A 14,523-nucleotide genomic window follows, 5' to 3' on the forward strand; every position below is an offset into this window, starting at 1 on the left:
CTGTTTTAGGTTTTTGCCATAGTATCGTTTAAGTATCGGTATTGTGATATTTAAGTTGGGTATCGTATCGAAGTCAAAATTTTGGTATTGTGACAACACTATGCCTTAGGCGAAAAACGAGACAGTGTACTGGATCTTTGAATTATGTCTTAAAGGGACAACAGACAAAGCACGAAGAAATCACTCTTGATTGAATAGCTTTTGTAACTTCAATAATGTTTTATCTTTATTTAACTATTCAAAGAAGTTTATATGCCGTGTTATTTTATATTTGATTACTTTATTCAATTTCTGAACCTGAAAGCTGTTAGATACCTGAAAAACCTGTAAAGCATTGTTTATTTTATTTGTATCTTAGCTCTCATGTATTTATTTGTGCTGTTTCTTGTAGTTAGATTATTTGTTTTTATTTTCTTTATCTTTATTTGACAATCATCCTATTTTTTACTGAACATAGCACATACCGAACTGTACCGAAACCGTTAGTTCAAGTACACTTGCATCCACAAGACATAAAAATGCCCATCCCTAAATATGGGACTAAACAGCGAAGATTATCTGAGTAGTCCAGAGAGTCAGTCAGCTCTGCTTGCTTACTGACTGCTTAATGCCCCAGGGAGAACAGACAGCTCCTTGTGTTTCACTGTGATTTCTTTATCGACCCTGCAACCACAAACACCACAGATGCACACTACTGGCATATCAAGATTCAGATCTACATGACTTAAAACATTAACAAACACAAACAGTTGTGACTCACAAAACAGTCATATGCAAATCTTTCAGAAACTGCTTTTTAGAAGTAACTGTAAGAATCAATAAATCATTGGTGAGAACAACAGTGCTGAACCACAAGCATTCACAAACATTAAGGACACATAGAGGAGGCACCTGCATCATGTGCATAAACATGCACTCATAGAAGTCATTAATGCAAATGTGTACTGCATACTCTGACTCATACACTCCAGGGCTTGACAGTAAGGAGAGAGGTTCAGGCCTTCCCTTGTCCAATTGGGTGATTGTTGCATACATGTATGCTGTCAATTCACATGTGTTCTAGCATTCAAAAACAGCTAGACAGTATAGAATATAACATAAAGCTTGTCTTTTAAGTCACCTTAAGAACGCAATGTTCATGTGTAGAGGTACTTAGAAAAATATAAAAAAATTTTAAACAATCAAAAATGCCAGAAGATAAAAATGAATTTAAAGCGAAATTGAAACTACTGACATGTGGGAAATATGGTATATAATTATTTTGGGCATACCTCTTTCATTCAGCATGAATCAAAACATTAATTGCATTATATACATCGCTTTCTTAATAAAAGTTGCAGCCTGTTTCAGATGATAAAAACACAACTTGTTCCAGGAAATACAGTGTTTGTCTATACAAAGCATATTTACAGATTAAAATTTTGTAGTAAATAATATTTTAAAATAAAACACATTACAGCACATTTCTGCCAAATTAACTGGAAATTGTGGAAAATAATTGTTATGGCAATGACTTTGCATATTGACCTATATTGCAGTGCAAGGCTGTTTGAGGGAAGGGAAAAAGGGGTGGAGAGAAAAAGAAAGATCTCTCTCTATTTCTCTCTCTTTCTTATTTGCACTGAGGTCAGTGAATCATTAGCCAGGTGTCTGTCTTGGCAGCTCACAGGTAAAGTCTTAATGGTATGTTAGCAGATCAGGAGAAGGTAAATGGGCAAGTGTAATGACTAGAATCACATCAGTGCATTCTTTTAGCTGATGCTAACCTAATAGTTATGGATCTGTGCTGCTACCACTAAAGCCAGGTGCACACTGTGCGATTTATAATAGTCCTTTACGATTATTGCTTGTCAGATTGTACGAACATGATCCTCATGTCACACTGTGGGATCTCAGCTGTCATTATGTCAGACTGTACAACAGTGGACAATGGACGTGTGCAGGAAAACTTTTTTTTACGTCAATCCATACACGTTCGGTGACTGTGAGCTGCATTACACGCAATGGTGAAATGGTGGCTAACAATGAAATCTCTAGTGTTAATTTTGATCATGGCATGTCTTGAAAAACAATTTGACGGTCTTCGTAGGAGAAGTCACACTGCAGGATATGTGCGCCAAATCTTCTGACAAAGCCAGAATTTCGTCTGAGGTAAAATTTGATCGCAACGGTCATTACTCGGCTGTCGTCGAACATGTCAAACTAATGACCAAAGACTACAGATTTTAGCCTAGGATCTGAGGAATATTTAAGGATTTTCAAAATTTGTCTCAGACAACCAGATCGTGGCCAAAATCGTACAGTGAACCTTGCACAAAAGACCCTACCCCGTCCATTTCTGCTTAATAATGAACAAGTCTGTATTTTCCAAGATTCACATTACTCTCTAAATCTGAGGTTATTCAAAGGAAAGGACATCTGAAACATTTCTTTACCACCAAATGCTTGTACTTCCTTACGATTAAATTTTCAGGCCACACATTTAGTTTTCTGTTAGCATGTTTCATATTTATGCCAAAGAAGGTAAAAAAAAAAAAAGGAAAAAAAGGAAAAAGTGAATCATAAGAAACTATAAATGACTAACTGCATGGGAATCAACAGAACAGAGCAAGAGAAAGAGAGAGAAAGAACGAGAGCAAGTTTGTTTGCACTACAGGTCACATTCATTCCTTGGGTTTTAATCACTGAGTTCAAAGTTCAGTCATTCTGACACTAAAATGAGTTTAGGATTGCTGTGGCATTTGCTGAAGGGGAATAAACCTGAACAAAATGGGTCAAAATGACTCCAGCAAGTGTGTGCCTGCACAGACGAAAGACAGGGGAAGAGAGTTTAAAGTACAACTTCACCACAGCACAAAAGTTGGTAAGGATTTATGGCATAAAAATGTTGCTTTAGCAGCTATATGTTATAGACTTTATGGGGCAAAAGTATGATTGAATTAGGGATATTGTAATTAACTAAAACCATAAAAAATAAAACATTTCTGTTACATGAAATAAAGTAGATGTTAACTAAAATAAAATATTTAAAAAAATATGTTTTACTTTGGTTGTCAAGGAAGCATTTTGTGTGTGTGTGTGTGTGTGTATTTTATATATTATTATATATATATATTCATTCACACACAACAAAATAACTACAACTTAAAATAAAAATGAATTGAAAATGGAAAAAATAAAAACATTGAAAATACTAATAAAAATTAGAATAGCATCTCAATAATACTAAAATATCACTGAGTTGAGTTATAAACCATTAGCCTTTCCAAGTAAAAATGTTTGCAAAGATGGGCTTTAACACTTTAACAATTTGTTACAATAAAATGATGATGACTATCTAATATATTGTCTGCAATAAAAGTGATGAATAATGGGTAGCTGAAAGCACCTACACCTAAAACAACCAAATTCTAAGCCAAACCCAGTTAAATGTTAAAGCGGAATTCAGTAAGATTGGCGAAGCTCCCCCTACAGGTTCCTTCAGTGAATCACACTGTCGTAAATATTCCAAGCGCAGCTCTGGACTACAACGACTACAACGCTCACCAGCACAGTAGTTTTGCAGATACAGTACAAGAAATCTCGATGGAGGTGGGTAATTTTCGAAACTGTCTTATACAGTCATTGTTTTTGAATTACCGTAAAGCATTTTGTCACTCTCGCATGAACGTGAACATGAGGCGAGATTGTGTCGGGTCGGCGCAGCTCAACTTGCAAGTGCTGTTTTCTGGCGTAGACGTGCCAGAGGGGGTTAGTGCTCGCCTCAAACACACCACTACAAGTCAATTAACCATTGTAAGGACTTAGAAAACTATTTATGAAGGTAAAAAAAGTTACTTAGGTTTTGTATTGTTTAAAGCAGAACTATCAACAGAGACAAGGCTGAGAACCTATTTAATCATTATTACTTTTCTGCAGACCCTTCAAGTCAAGTCAAGTCACCTTTATTTATATAGCGCTTTTTACAATGCGGATTGTGTCAAAGCAGCTTTACATTGATAACTGGTACATAATTGTTGGCTGCACAGCAGCTCTTAAAGAATAGTGTCAATGCAGGCAGATCAGAAGCAGTGTTGAATAATGTCAAGAATACTTCAAAATCTCCACTTCCAGTCATTACCCTGTCATAATCACCCATTATAAAATGTAGAGCATATTCAACCCAGGAACCCTCAAAAAGCCAAAAACTTATACTGTCTACTCTTTACATTTGAAAAATAAAGCAACATTTAGCTCAACAGGCTTTTATATTAATGACACAAGCCAACACTCAAATGAGCAGCTGCCCGCCAAAGCTGTTGCCATAATCATATTCATAAGAGATTGTTTTCAACCATAGATCACATCTGTATTGCATAAGCAGACTTTGACAGTTTAGAGTCACAAAGGACAGACCACATGATTATATATGTTCTGGACTGAAATTATGCACAAAAATACAGACAAGTTGAGTACTCGACATTTAAAGTCTGGGGTTTATCACTTTTGACAACTAATATTTTACCAGTCAAATTTGGGATCGACACCACATGACTTATTACATTATAACGTTACTGTAACTGTGCAGGTCAAAAGACACTTAAAACAGAACAGTAAACAACATCACAAAAGAATCGTTTTACTGCCTCATACCAAGAAGAAGATGACCTACAAATACCTAACCAGCTGTCAATCACATATTCAAGTTTATTTCAATGCAGCTCTCTCTTTCTCACTTTCAACACGACTATGTGTCATGATACACATTCCCACGCAGTGATGTGTCGTTTTAAACACACACTGGGCACTGAACGGTTAAGAACCGTTATTCTATGAGATTAACGTCAAGAGGGATAACACAAAACTAACCGAATTTTGTCGCTTCCAACATTATCGTGGTTTAAAGGGTGTACGCATACTTTCTTTCACTGGCGGTTAACGTTATATTTCTAGTCTCATCTGTTAGGAGTTTCGCCGTTAACCGCACGGAGAGCTCGCAACGGGTCAGATTTGATTTGACGCCGTCCGTTGAGCTCGCGAGCCGAGCGGGAAACGAACGGTGACGACGCGACACAGCGCGATTCAACCGATAAAAACTGAGGGAAAAATACTTACGCGAGCGAGTGCTGATTTCCGTTTCGTCCTCCGCCGTAACCTGTTTATCCTCAAACAGTGAATCTGAGATTTGTCAACCTCTCCCTTCGTCCCGCAGCCATCTTTCTCCTCAGATTGCACGGACACACCCACGCGCACGGGACGCTGTGACGTTACATTGGAGGGTGGCGGCCAAGGCGAGAGGTGTGTTGTTTTGCTCGGAGCGCCACCGCAGGCGAAAATGGTGAATTGATGTAGTGGAGTATGAATATTAATGTTTATCACGTCGACGTTGAGTTGGTTTGTAACCTTTAAGTAGCGGCCAGACAAGACACGTAATTAATATTGATGAGTTGGCCATCATGGTAAGTAAAATTCGTCCACTGCTGTGCAGAAAAACACAACTTTGATATAGGGTGAATTAAGAGTGATTGGGACAGTTTTTGAATTTCCGCCTTGTGCGAGGTTTCTTGTCATAAATGAAAAACATAATCTTAACACATGATACATTTCTGTAATACTGAAGATGTTAACTATCCATTTGAGGAGAAAACAATGGTATATTATAATGAAAGGATGTGTGACATACACTTTTCTAAAAAAAAAATTGGTAACATTTGGGTGATTGGGACAGCACATCTTTCCATTGATTTAGGGTAGCGTAAGCATACAGTATTTACTATATTGCACATGTGCATACTTTGATATAATTTTATATGCAGTATTTTGTTTTCTGTTCATCATCATTAAGAGTCCAGTTTTATGTTTGTTCAACTCTATTTCTCAGTTTGTAAATCCATCCACAAAAAAAGGCTTTCAGTCCAAAAGTCTTTGAAAACATTTAAAAATCAAGTAAACAAGTAAAATTAAAAATTAAAAAATGCTATAGGTCCAAAATTCATACAAAAAAAAAAGGAAAAAAAAGTAATCTGATCCAAAACCTTTTTTGGTAAAATTTGGATGAGAGGTTGGATGGGCCCATGACCAATTAACTGTTTGACAAACACATTTAACCTGCAAAAACAATGGTTCTCTGTTGCAAGGCAAATAATTTTCTTAAGTAGCAAAGCCTTTAAGCACTGTTCCAATCACCCAAAATTATACTGTCCCATCCACCCAAATTGTGTTTGGGTGGATGGGACAAAATAAAAACAACCTAATTCTGAAAATAGAAACATGATATTAACAATTTTTTACTGATTTTTTAGCTGTAGTGCATCATATTCGTGCTTCTATCAAAAGTTTGTACAATATAGTAGCTATGACAATTTTAGGACCTTATTATGAAAACTAACAAAAGCTTGTCATTTTCCTTAGTTCATGCATTTCAGGTCAACTTCCTGTTTGATGCATGCCCCACCCACCTACATGATGTTAGACCAATGAGGGCATCCCATTTTAATTAAGTGGTCTCACAGCTAGGGCTTAGCACATTTTTGTTTTCACTTATCAGGTGAGAAAATAAATTCTATATAGTTATACTGTCCCATTTGACCTTATGACCTTATATCACCCTTAATTCAACCTAAATGCTGCCACCAGGTGGTGATTACATTTTTTTACCTCCCTGATATAATAAATGAAAAAACAAGAATAATTCACTTTCAAAATATTTTATTGACAATATGTCATATTTTACATACTGAATACACTATAGTTTATAGAACATTGTAATTATAAAGATTGTCTATGTTTTTAAGTCCGAGATAGATACTTGATATATTACTTTGGAAGTAGCATACTAAAAAACTATTTTTACCTTTCCTCAGTTACCCTATTCCTCTCTCTAGAGGTTTAGAAATCACACAGATTGCTGAGCCAGGAGGAAACTGCTTACCTGGATCCTCTGGAGAAATGTTGTCATGGCAATGGGCATCATGTACCTGTGTTATATGGGTGGGGTTACTTGTTGTTATGACACAGCTATGTGGTCAAACAATGGTTGTGTTTCTTTCATCTTTCTTGTAAAGTTGTTATAAATTCACTTACCTTCATATTCTTTTGTAAATACTAAACATGAACACAAATCGCTGGACAAGGCTTTTGGCACGGCAACGCATGAACAAGAATGCTGATGAGGAAGAGAATAAGGGAGAAGAATCAAATAAGAAGAAAGAGGAGACTCCAAAAATAAAGTGAGTTTTAGTTAAAACAGTTTGTCACATTTGTTACTGTAATGTTGTATTATAAAAACTTTATGAAGTTTAAGTCTGACAAGAAATAATTACAGTTCTTTGTTATTTTAAGGGGTTTTTGGATTAAAAAAGTAGGCCATATATAAAGACACTAACACAAAATGTTCTATATGTCTCTCTCAGCTGGAAGGAATGGATAATTGATCCATCTGAAGAGTTTTACTACACATGGTTGCAAATTATGATACTCCCTATCTGCTACAACTGGGTCATCATAATATGCAGGTAGGAGAACATTAAGGTTTGACTACTTTACATCTGTACCAATTTATGCAGTACACTTTCTTTTATTTCATTTTACCTTTTGAAAAGAACAATATATTAAAATAAAATTGTTACTGTAAAATGGCAACATTAACTGTGAGTGTCTGTGAAATGAAGACACTAAAATTTAAGTTCTAAAGTTATTACAAATATGAAGGAATAATTTGGATTAGTAGTTAATTTGCTTAGAAATCATTATTCTTGTGTACCGGGAGAACTGATTTTAAAAGATCTATGTTGTTAAAAGGACATGTTTCTATGCAATTGAAGAGACATATCTGGCAGCATGGCTCACCTTGGATTATATATGTGACTTGATCTTTGTGCTTGACACAGTTATTGGGTTTCGCACAGGTAAGTGTGCATCTTGTCTCTTTATTTGTTTGTTTATTGCAAGTATCCTAACTTTGAACTTAATTTTGAATTTTGCTGTACAGATTGACTTTACCCTAGATTAAAGGTGCTAAAGAGGATGTTTTGTTTTATACATTTTTGCAATATTACTTGAAACTGTCTTTACTAACTGATAAAAGACTATTTATTAGGTGCACTGAAAGGAATAATATTAATATACATCATCTGTGCACGAGGTAGGGCCTTGAAAACATCAGCCAATCGTTGGACCTCTGGCTTGTCAATCACTGCCATGACGTTCCTTGTGAGAGACAAGCACGGCTGCGCGCTCCAGTAACTTTCCACACTCCACAGGCGCCGCATGCAATGTTTTTGTCAGGAGACAGGAGTAACAACTGCAGATTATGAGTTATCTGCGGTGAGTCCGACATAATGAATCCACGAACACGACACAGAGAATGCCGGTGGTAAACAAACACTCGTGTTCCGATACTCGTGCACGAGTTTTGGGAGGCGTTCCCTTGAAATGAGCTGTGAAGGAGGGAGGTTGTTCTTATGTATGCAATCATTTCAAAAACTCACTAACAGTCTTTGGTTTCTCAGTCAACGAAAAGATCCTCTTTAGCACCTTTAATATAAATAAATAAATATTTAAAATTAATTAAATTTTTTGTCATATCTTTTTAGAATTTTTTAAAGCATCAAATTGATTGTTTATTTCTTCTTCTTCTGTGTTGTCACTGTACAAATGTTCCCCAGATCACCACATTGGCCTTCTGGAAAACATATACACACCCTTTTAAAAAAGGCTTTCTCTTCACAGGTTTTCTGGAGCAGGGTATCATGGTGCGAGACTTGTCCCGTTTGAAAACACGTTACATACGCTCCTCTCGATTCAAATGGGACATTGCCTCTCTGTTGCCAACTGATCTGCTCTATCTGAAACTGGGGATACACACACCTCTAGTCCGGGTCAACCGCTTCCTGCGCACGGGCCGTTTGAACGAGGCCTTGGACCGCATGGAAACGCGAACATCCTATCCGAACACCTTCCGCGTTGCCAAACTCATGCTGTATATCTTCGTGCTCATCCACTGGAATGCCTGCATCTACTTCTCCCTGTCTAATTACATAGGCTTTGGTGCAGATCCCTGGGTCTATCCCAACATCTCCGACCCGGACTTTGCTTCCACGAGACGCCAATACTTCTACTGCTTCTGGTTTTCCACTCTCATCCTCACCACAGTGGGTGACACTCCGACACCCGAACGTGAAGAAGAATATCTCTTTCTGATCGCAGACATGTTGATCGCCGTGCTGGTGTTTGCATCCGTTGTGGGGAGCATGGGGGACGTGATATCAAGCTTACGTGATCGTGACAACGTGTTTTTTCCCAATCACGAGCTGGTGAAGGGTTATCTGCGCAGCCGGCGCATCAGCAAAGAACTGCAGAAACGCGTCAACGACTGGTACCAGCATCTGCACATCAACAAGTGGGTCTTTCTATAGTCTGTGAGCCCAAACAGCAGTATTTAAAGACGCCAAAGCCTCATCTACACTAATGTTTAAAAGTCTGGGGTCAGCAGGGCCAGATTTATAGGCATGTGCCTATGCTCACACGTCCAGGGGGCCCAATTACGATCAGGAGAAATATATAGGCTATATTTAAATTATAATTATTATTTCACTCTAATGTTAAAACGCTGTAAGACGATTACTATATAAATTAAAGCTGCAAGCAGCATTTACCCGGGTTCAAGCACTTTAAGGCCTTCAAGCACATAAAAAGTTATTACATCTTATTCAGCAAGCATGTAAACATTTAGATCATAGACGGAAAAGACCATTTACAGCCAAGACAGGCAAATCAGTAAGGAAAAACATGTTTTTTAAAGGTTTTTTTGACAGTTATAGCGCCATCTGTTGCCCGATCTCCACCCCTTTTTTTGGGTGTCCTCAGAGTGTGCCCATACATATGTGTGCCAAATTTGGTTAAAATATCTCATTTCGTTTTGAACTTATAGACACTTATATAAGAGAGCATAAAAAAATGACCAATTTTTGCCACTTCCTATCAAAATTTTGACATTTGGCTTTAATGTTTAGTAAACCAACTTATGTTCCGTGTTCCCCAAACTGGTTTCATCTCGATCGGACTAACTGTTTCGAAGATATTCGCAAAAGTTTTTTAAGCGCTAAATCACAACGTAGCACAAACCATAAGGCAAAACCAACCATATTTGGTATCGGTAGGCTTGGCAAGGATTCAGGAGTCTAAAGACGTGATTCCCATGAAAATAAGTCAGACACATCCCAAGTTATATATATTTACATCTAAAACCATTAAAAACATATGTTTTTTAAAGTTTTTTCACAATTATAACGCCAGCTATTGTCCGATTTACACGAAAGTTGTCGATTTCTTTCAAAATTCTTACAGACCTCTAGGTCCATGAGTCGAATATGCCCATTGAGTTTCGTTCCGATCGGCCTCCGTTAATGTTGTCTAATAGGTGCTCAAACTTCATTGGCCGATGGCGGCCATGTTTTTTGAGATACGCCAATGTCCTCATAGACTATCATGCCTCCTTGGACCAAGACACTGCATGCCAAATTCAATCGGACCAACGGTTTTTACGTTTTTTTCAAGTTATAGCGCCACCTAGTGTCCAATCGACACAATTTTTTATCCTGACCAAAGAATGAGCCCCTACACATGTACCGAGTTTGGTGCAAATATCTCATGTCGTTCTCGAGTTATAGCCATTTTAGTAAAAGTGGCTCTGCTCTTAACAAACATTTTGGCGCCCCTTAGCGACTGTGAATCAAAATTTCAACTTTTTTTGATAATTATTGATATTCAGACTCCAGAGAACATTTCTGCACTGGTTTGGTTCCGATCGGGCGAAAAACCTAGGACTAGTTTGCAAAACAAAATGGCGGAAAATTTTTCCAGGTGCAAATAAAATCGGAGATATACGTTTTGTCCGTCTTGAGCCAATTAGACTTGATCTAGGACAAACGGTCTAGGAGTTATTATATTAGCGATTTAATACTTTTGATTGCTGTAGCGCCACCTATGGGCCAATCGGGGTCATACTCTCTGAACCTCTCCTCGATTTTTGTACTACCATCTGGCAAAGTTTCAAGTCTCTAGCACTTACGGTTTGGGCTGCACGATGCGTTTTATGGCACAAGAAAAATAATAAAAATCCTAACAATTAAAATAGGGTTTCAGCACTTCGTGCTTGAACCCCTAATTAATTAACACAATTTAAAATATATAGTTTAGTTTGTAAGCTACCATAAATTAATTATAATGCATCGTTCCACATCCAGATCACATTAGAACAATTTAGCAGTTTTGTTTGCTGTTTTGGGGAGGTAATATTATAGCAAATGTTATATGGCAAATACAGCTAATTTCAAAGAATTTCCAAACCTGTATGAATTTCTTTCTTCTTCTGAACACAAAAGAAGATATTTTGAAGAATGTTGGTAACCAAACAGTTAATGGGCCCCATTGATTTCCATAGTATATGGGGAATAAATACTATGGAAGTCAATGGGGCCCATCAAATATTTTGTTACCGACCTTCTTTGAAATATCTTCTTTTGTGTTCAGAAGAAGAAAGAAATTCATACAAGTTTGGAATAACTTGAGGGTGAGTAAATAATGACAATTTTCATTTTTGGGTGAACTATCTCTTTATTCCAACCCTGGGGTCAGAACAATGTTTAAAGAAATTTATACTTTTATTCAGCTTTGCCATCACAGGAATAAAATACATTTTAAAATATAATAAAATAGGAAACAGTTCTTTTAAATTGCAATAATATCTCAAAATATTTCTGTTACTTTATTTCTGATCAAATAAATTCAGCATTGGTAAGCAAGAGACTTCTTTTAACGAACCCAGATTTTTGAACTGTAGTGTAAATGTAAAAAATTGCTAAATTGCAAAAGAAAACAAAATATTACATGAAGTGTCATCTGCAAAAAACACTGCTAGATTCTCTCAGAACCAAAGCATATCCATTTTGTTCTTAGCCATACTTTTAACCAATATTCCCAAGATTATTTAATTTTTTTTTTTGTTTAATCTTTGTTTCCACCCAAATTATGTGCCTGGAACAGAAAGATCACACGGGAAAACGAGATTCTTCAACATCTTCCAATCACACTTCAGACTGCAACCGCCGTGAGCGTGCATCTGCCCACTCTGTCTAAAGTCACCATCTTTCAGAACTGTGAGAAAAGTCTGTTGGAGCAGCTGGTACTTAAACTCACCCCACAGGTTAGAAAACAGGTGGCACACCTGGACAGGATTAAGTCTAACATTAGAGTCAGTGGAACCGAGTCTCGCATGTTGTACTTGACCTCAGTGATATTTTTTATGTTTGCTGTTGTCATTATTGGACTGTATAGTTTGCTAGTAAATCTTGCAGTATTATACCTGAATCTCTTCTATCCTCTTTAGGTGTATAGCCCGGGAGAGTACGTATGCAAGAAGGGTGATGTAGGTCATGAGATGTACATCATTAAAGAGGGGAAGCTGGCAGTGGTTGCAGATGATGGAGTCACTCAGTTTGCTGTTCTGGGGGATGGAAACTTCTTTGGAGAAATCAGTATTCTGAATATCAAAGGTATGAAATGCTAAAGACCAGTACAGTATTCACTACATTCAGCATAATCATATTCCTCATAATTAGTATGCACTACAATAACAACATACTGTATATCCATCAACATGGTTAAAACACCTTCTACAACAACAACAACAAAAATGCTTTTTATTGTTGTGGAAATATAGAAAGTGTTCTCGAGACTTTCCTTTGAGGGCTTAAAGTAATTCCCTTCTTCTATGCATGATAGTTGACCTGACATTAAACATTCTCCACAAAGTTTAAATAGAACCTAATAATTGACCTTAATATTTTTTATTTTACTTACCCACATGCTGTTATTTTCATTATTCCATGAAACACAAAAGGAGAGCAGAATGTCAAAGCTACTGTTTTCCATACAAGAAATGTGGATGTTAATGTATACAACAAAAAATAATCCATACAAATTCCGTATCTACTATATTTTACTAAAATAGTCTTCTGAATCCATATAATAACAATAACTTTTGTTTTCCCTCATTTGTTATCCACTATCAAATTTCTTCAGAAGACTTTGCATGGATGGATTACATTTATGGAGCTTTAGTGTGTCTTTTAGTGCTTTTGTTGTATGGAAAAAAAAGAAGCTTGAGCTGAAAATCAAATTTTTTGTAATAAAATAAAATGGGATTCGAACAGCATGTCTACAAAAAGAAAAGCAAATTTAGCTCTATTATAACATAATAAATCACCTTAAATATCACATAATTCATCACAACTCTCATTAATGCACAGGTAACAAATCAGGAAACAGACGAACAGCCAACATTCGCAGCATTGGTTACTCGGATCTGTTCAGCCTATCGAAAGAGGACCTGACTGAAACACTTCTTGAGTACCCTGCTGCCAAGCGCCTGTTGGAGGAGAAAGGTCGTCAGATCCTGACAAAGATGGGGATGCTGGAAGAGACAGATGAAGGGGAGGGAGCGGTGGAGAAAACAGAGGACAAGGTTAACCGTTTAGAGGCCTGCCTAGAGACGCTGCAGACCAAACTGGCTCGGCTGATAGCTGAACTGGAGTCTAGTGCCCGCAAAATGATGCAAAGAGTGGAACAATTAGAACTGCAGACAGAAGGATGGGAAGGCATCGTGGCCGAGGGTGCACAGGGAGAAATAGAAGAGCGGGAAAAGGTAAAAGAGAGGGAGGTTGGGGATGGGAAAGGAGAAGGAGAGAAGGAAGATGAAGAGGAGCCAGTGGTTGAAGGAGAGAGAGGAGAGGGTGATGGAGGAGAGGAGAGCCTGGGAGAAAAGAAGAATGTAAAAGAAAATGAAATAAGTGAAAAGGAGAAAGAAGAGACAGAGGAAGAGCTAGTAAAAACAGAAACACATCAGGATCAGAAAAGAGATGAAAAGTAGGTAGAAAATATATGTAAAATATACACTACCATTCACAAGTTTGGGGTCAGTAAGATTAAAAATTAAAAAATGATTCAGTAAGGATGCATTAAAAGTGACAATAAAGACTTTTACAATGTTACTTTTTTTTACTTCAAATAAATGCTGTTCTTTCATCAAAGAATCCTTTGTTATGGTTTTTAACAAAATAAATTCACTACTTAAACAGTAGTGAATATCAGTGTACCATAATATGCATTTAATAAAATTCTGGCATTTAGATACAAAATACAGTCTGTACTGTTATAAATGTATACCTTTTGAAGTGATACATTAAAGGAAGGTTTATTACCATTTGAGAGCATTGTTTTTTATTTAACAAAGACAAATTAACATTATTTTTTTACATATTATATAAAATTATATCATTATCTTTGATATATTAAGTTAATTAATTTTTATAAAGTTAATATATTATATATATTTCAATATTAATATATTAAACATATAAATATAATACTTAAACTGCAGCAAACATCTCTGGAAATCAAAGCTACATTATATGCTCCCACTAATAGCGTTGCTTGGCTCCATTCAGACGCTAGGTGGCAGCACATACTCCAGTTTCACAGATT

General features: G+C 36.7%; 2 protein-coding genes across 7 annotated transcripts in view; one reads left to right on the forward strand and one right to left on the reverse strand.

Annotated features, from left to right (window-relative positions):
• Window positions 1-5,328, reverse strand: part of fhip1b (FHF complex subunit HOOK interacting protein 1B) — a 28,124-nt gene extending 22,796 nt beyond the window's left edge. The window contains exon 1 of the mRNA XM_067408664.1: window positions 5,095-5,328. The gene's annotated coding sequence lies outside the window, so the exon portion shown is untranslated. The remainder of the gene's footprint in view (window positions 1-5,094) is intronic.
• cnga4 (cyclic nucleotide gated channel subunit alpha 4) lies at window positions 5,200-14,172 on the forward strand. 6 transcript variants are annotated; one of them, XM_067408668.1, is made up of 10 exons: window positions 5,200-5,277; window positions 6,391-6,526; window positions 6,843-6,969; window positions 7,113-7,208; window positions 7,392-7,493; window positions 7,780-7,886; window positions 8,710-9,379; window positions 12,025-12,184; window positions 12,368-12,533; window positions 13,290-14,172. In XM_067408668.1, exons 4-10 carry the CDS (start codon window positions 7,132-7,134, stop codon window positions 13,907-13,909), a joined length of 1,902 nt encoding a protein of 633 aa, XP_067264769.1. In that variant the 5' UTR covers window positions 5,200-5,277; window positions 6,391-6,526; window positions 6,843-6,969; window positions 7,113-7,131; the 3' UTR covers window positions 13,910-14,172. The 6 variants fall into 6 exon arrangements, with proteins under 6 accessions (XP_067264769.1, XP_067264767.1, XP_067264771.1 ...); XM_067408666.1 differs by lacking the exon at window positions 5,200-5,277 and adding an exon at window positions 5,303-5,438; XM_067408669.1 differs by lacking the exon at window positions 5,200-5,277 and adding an exon at window positions 5,473-5,631.
• The last annotated feature ends 351 nt before the right edge of the window (window positions 14,173-14,523 follow it).

Source organism: Chanodichthys erythropterus, chromosome 14 (genome assembly GCF_024489055.1).
Source record: "Chanodichthys erythropterus isolate Z2021 chromosome 14, ASM2448905v1, whole genome shotgun sequence".
NCBI classification, from domain to species: domain Eukaryota; kingdom Metazoa; phylum Chordata; class Actinopteri; order Cypriniformes; family Xenocyprididae; genus Chanodichthys; species Chanodichthys erythropterus.

Coding starts and splice junctions, on each gene's coding strand:
- cnga4 (XM_067408665.1), top strand. CDS start 7,090: ATGAACACAAATCGCTGGACAAGGCTTTTGGCACGGCAACGCATGAAC. Junction 7,494..7,779: donor TGGGTCATCATAATATGCAG/GTAGGAGAACAT, acceptor TGTTGTTAAAAG/GACATGTTTCTATGCAATTG. Junction 12,185..12,367: donor TACTTAAACTCACCCCACAG/GTTAGAAAACAG, acceptor TATCCTCTTTAG/GTGTATAGCCCGGGAGAGTA.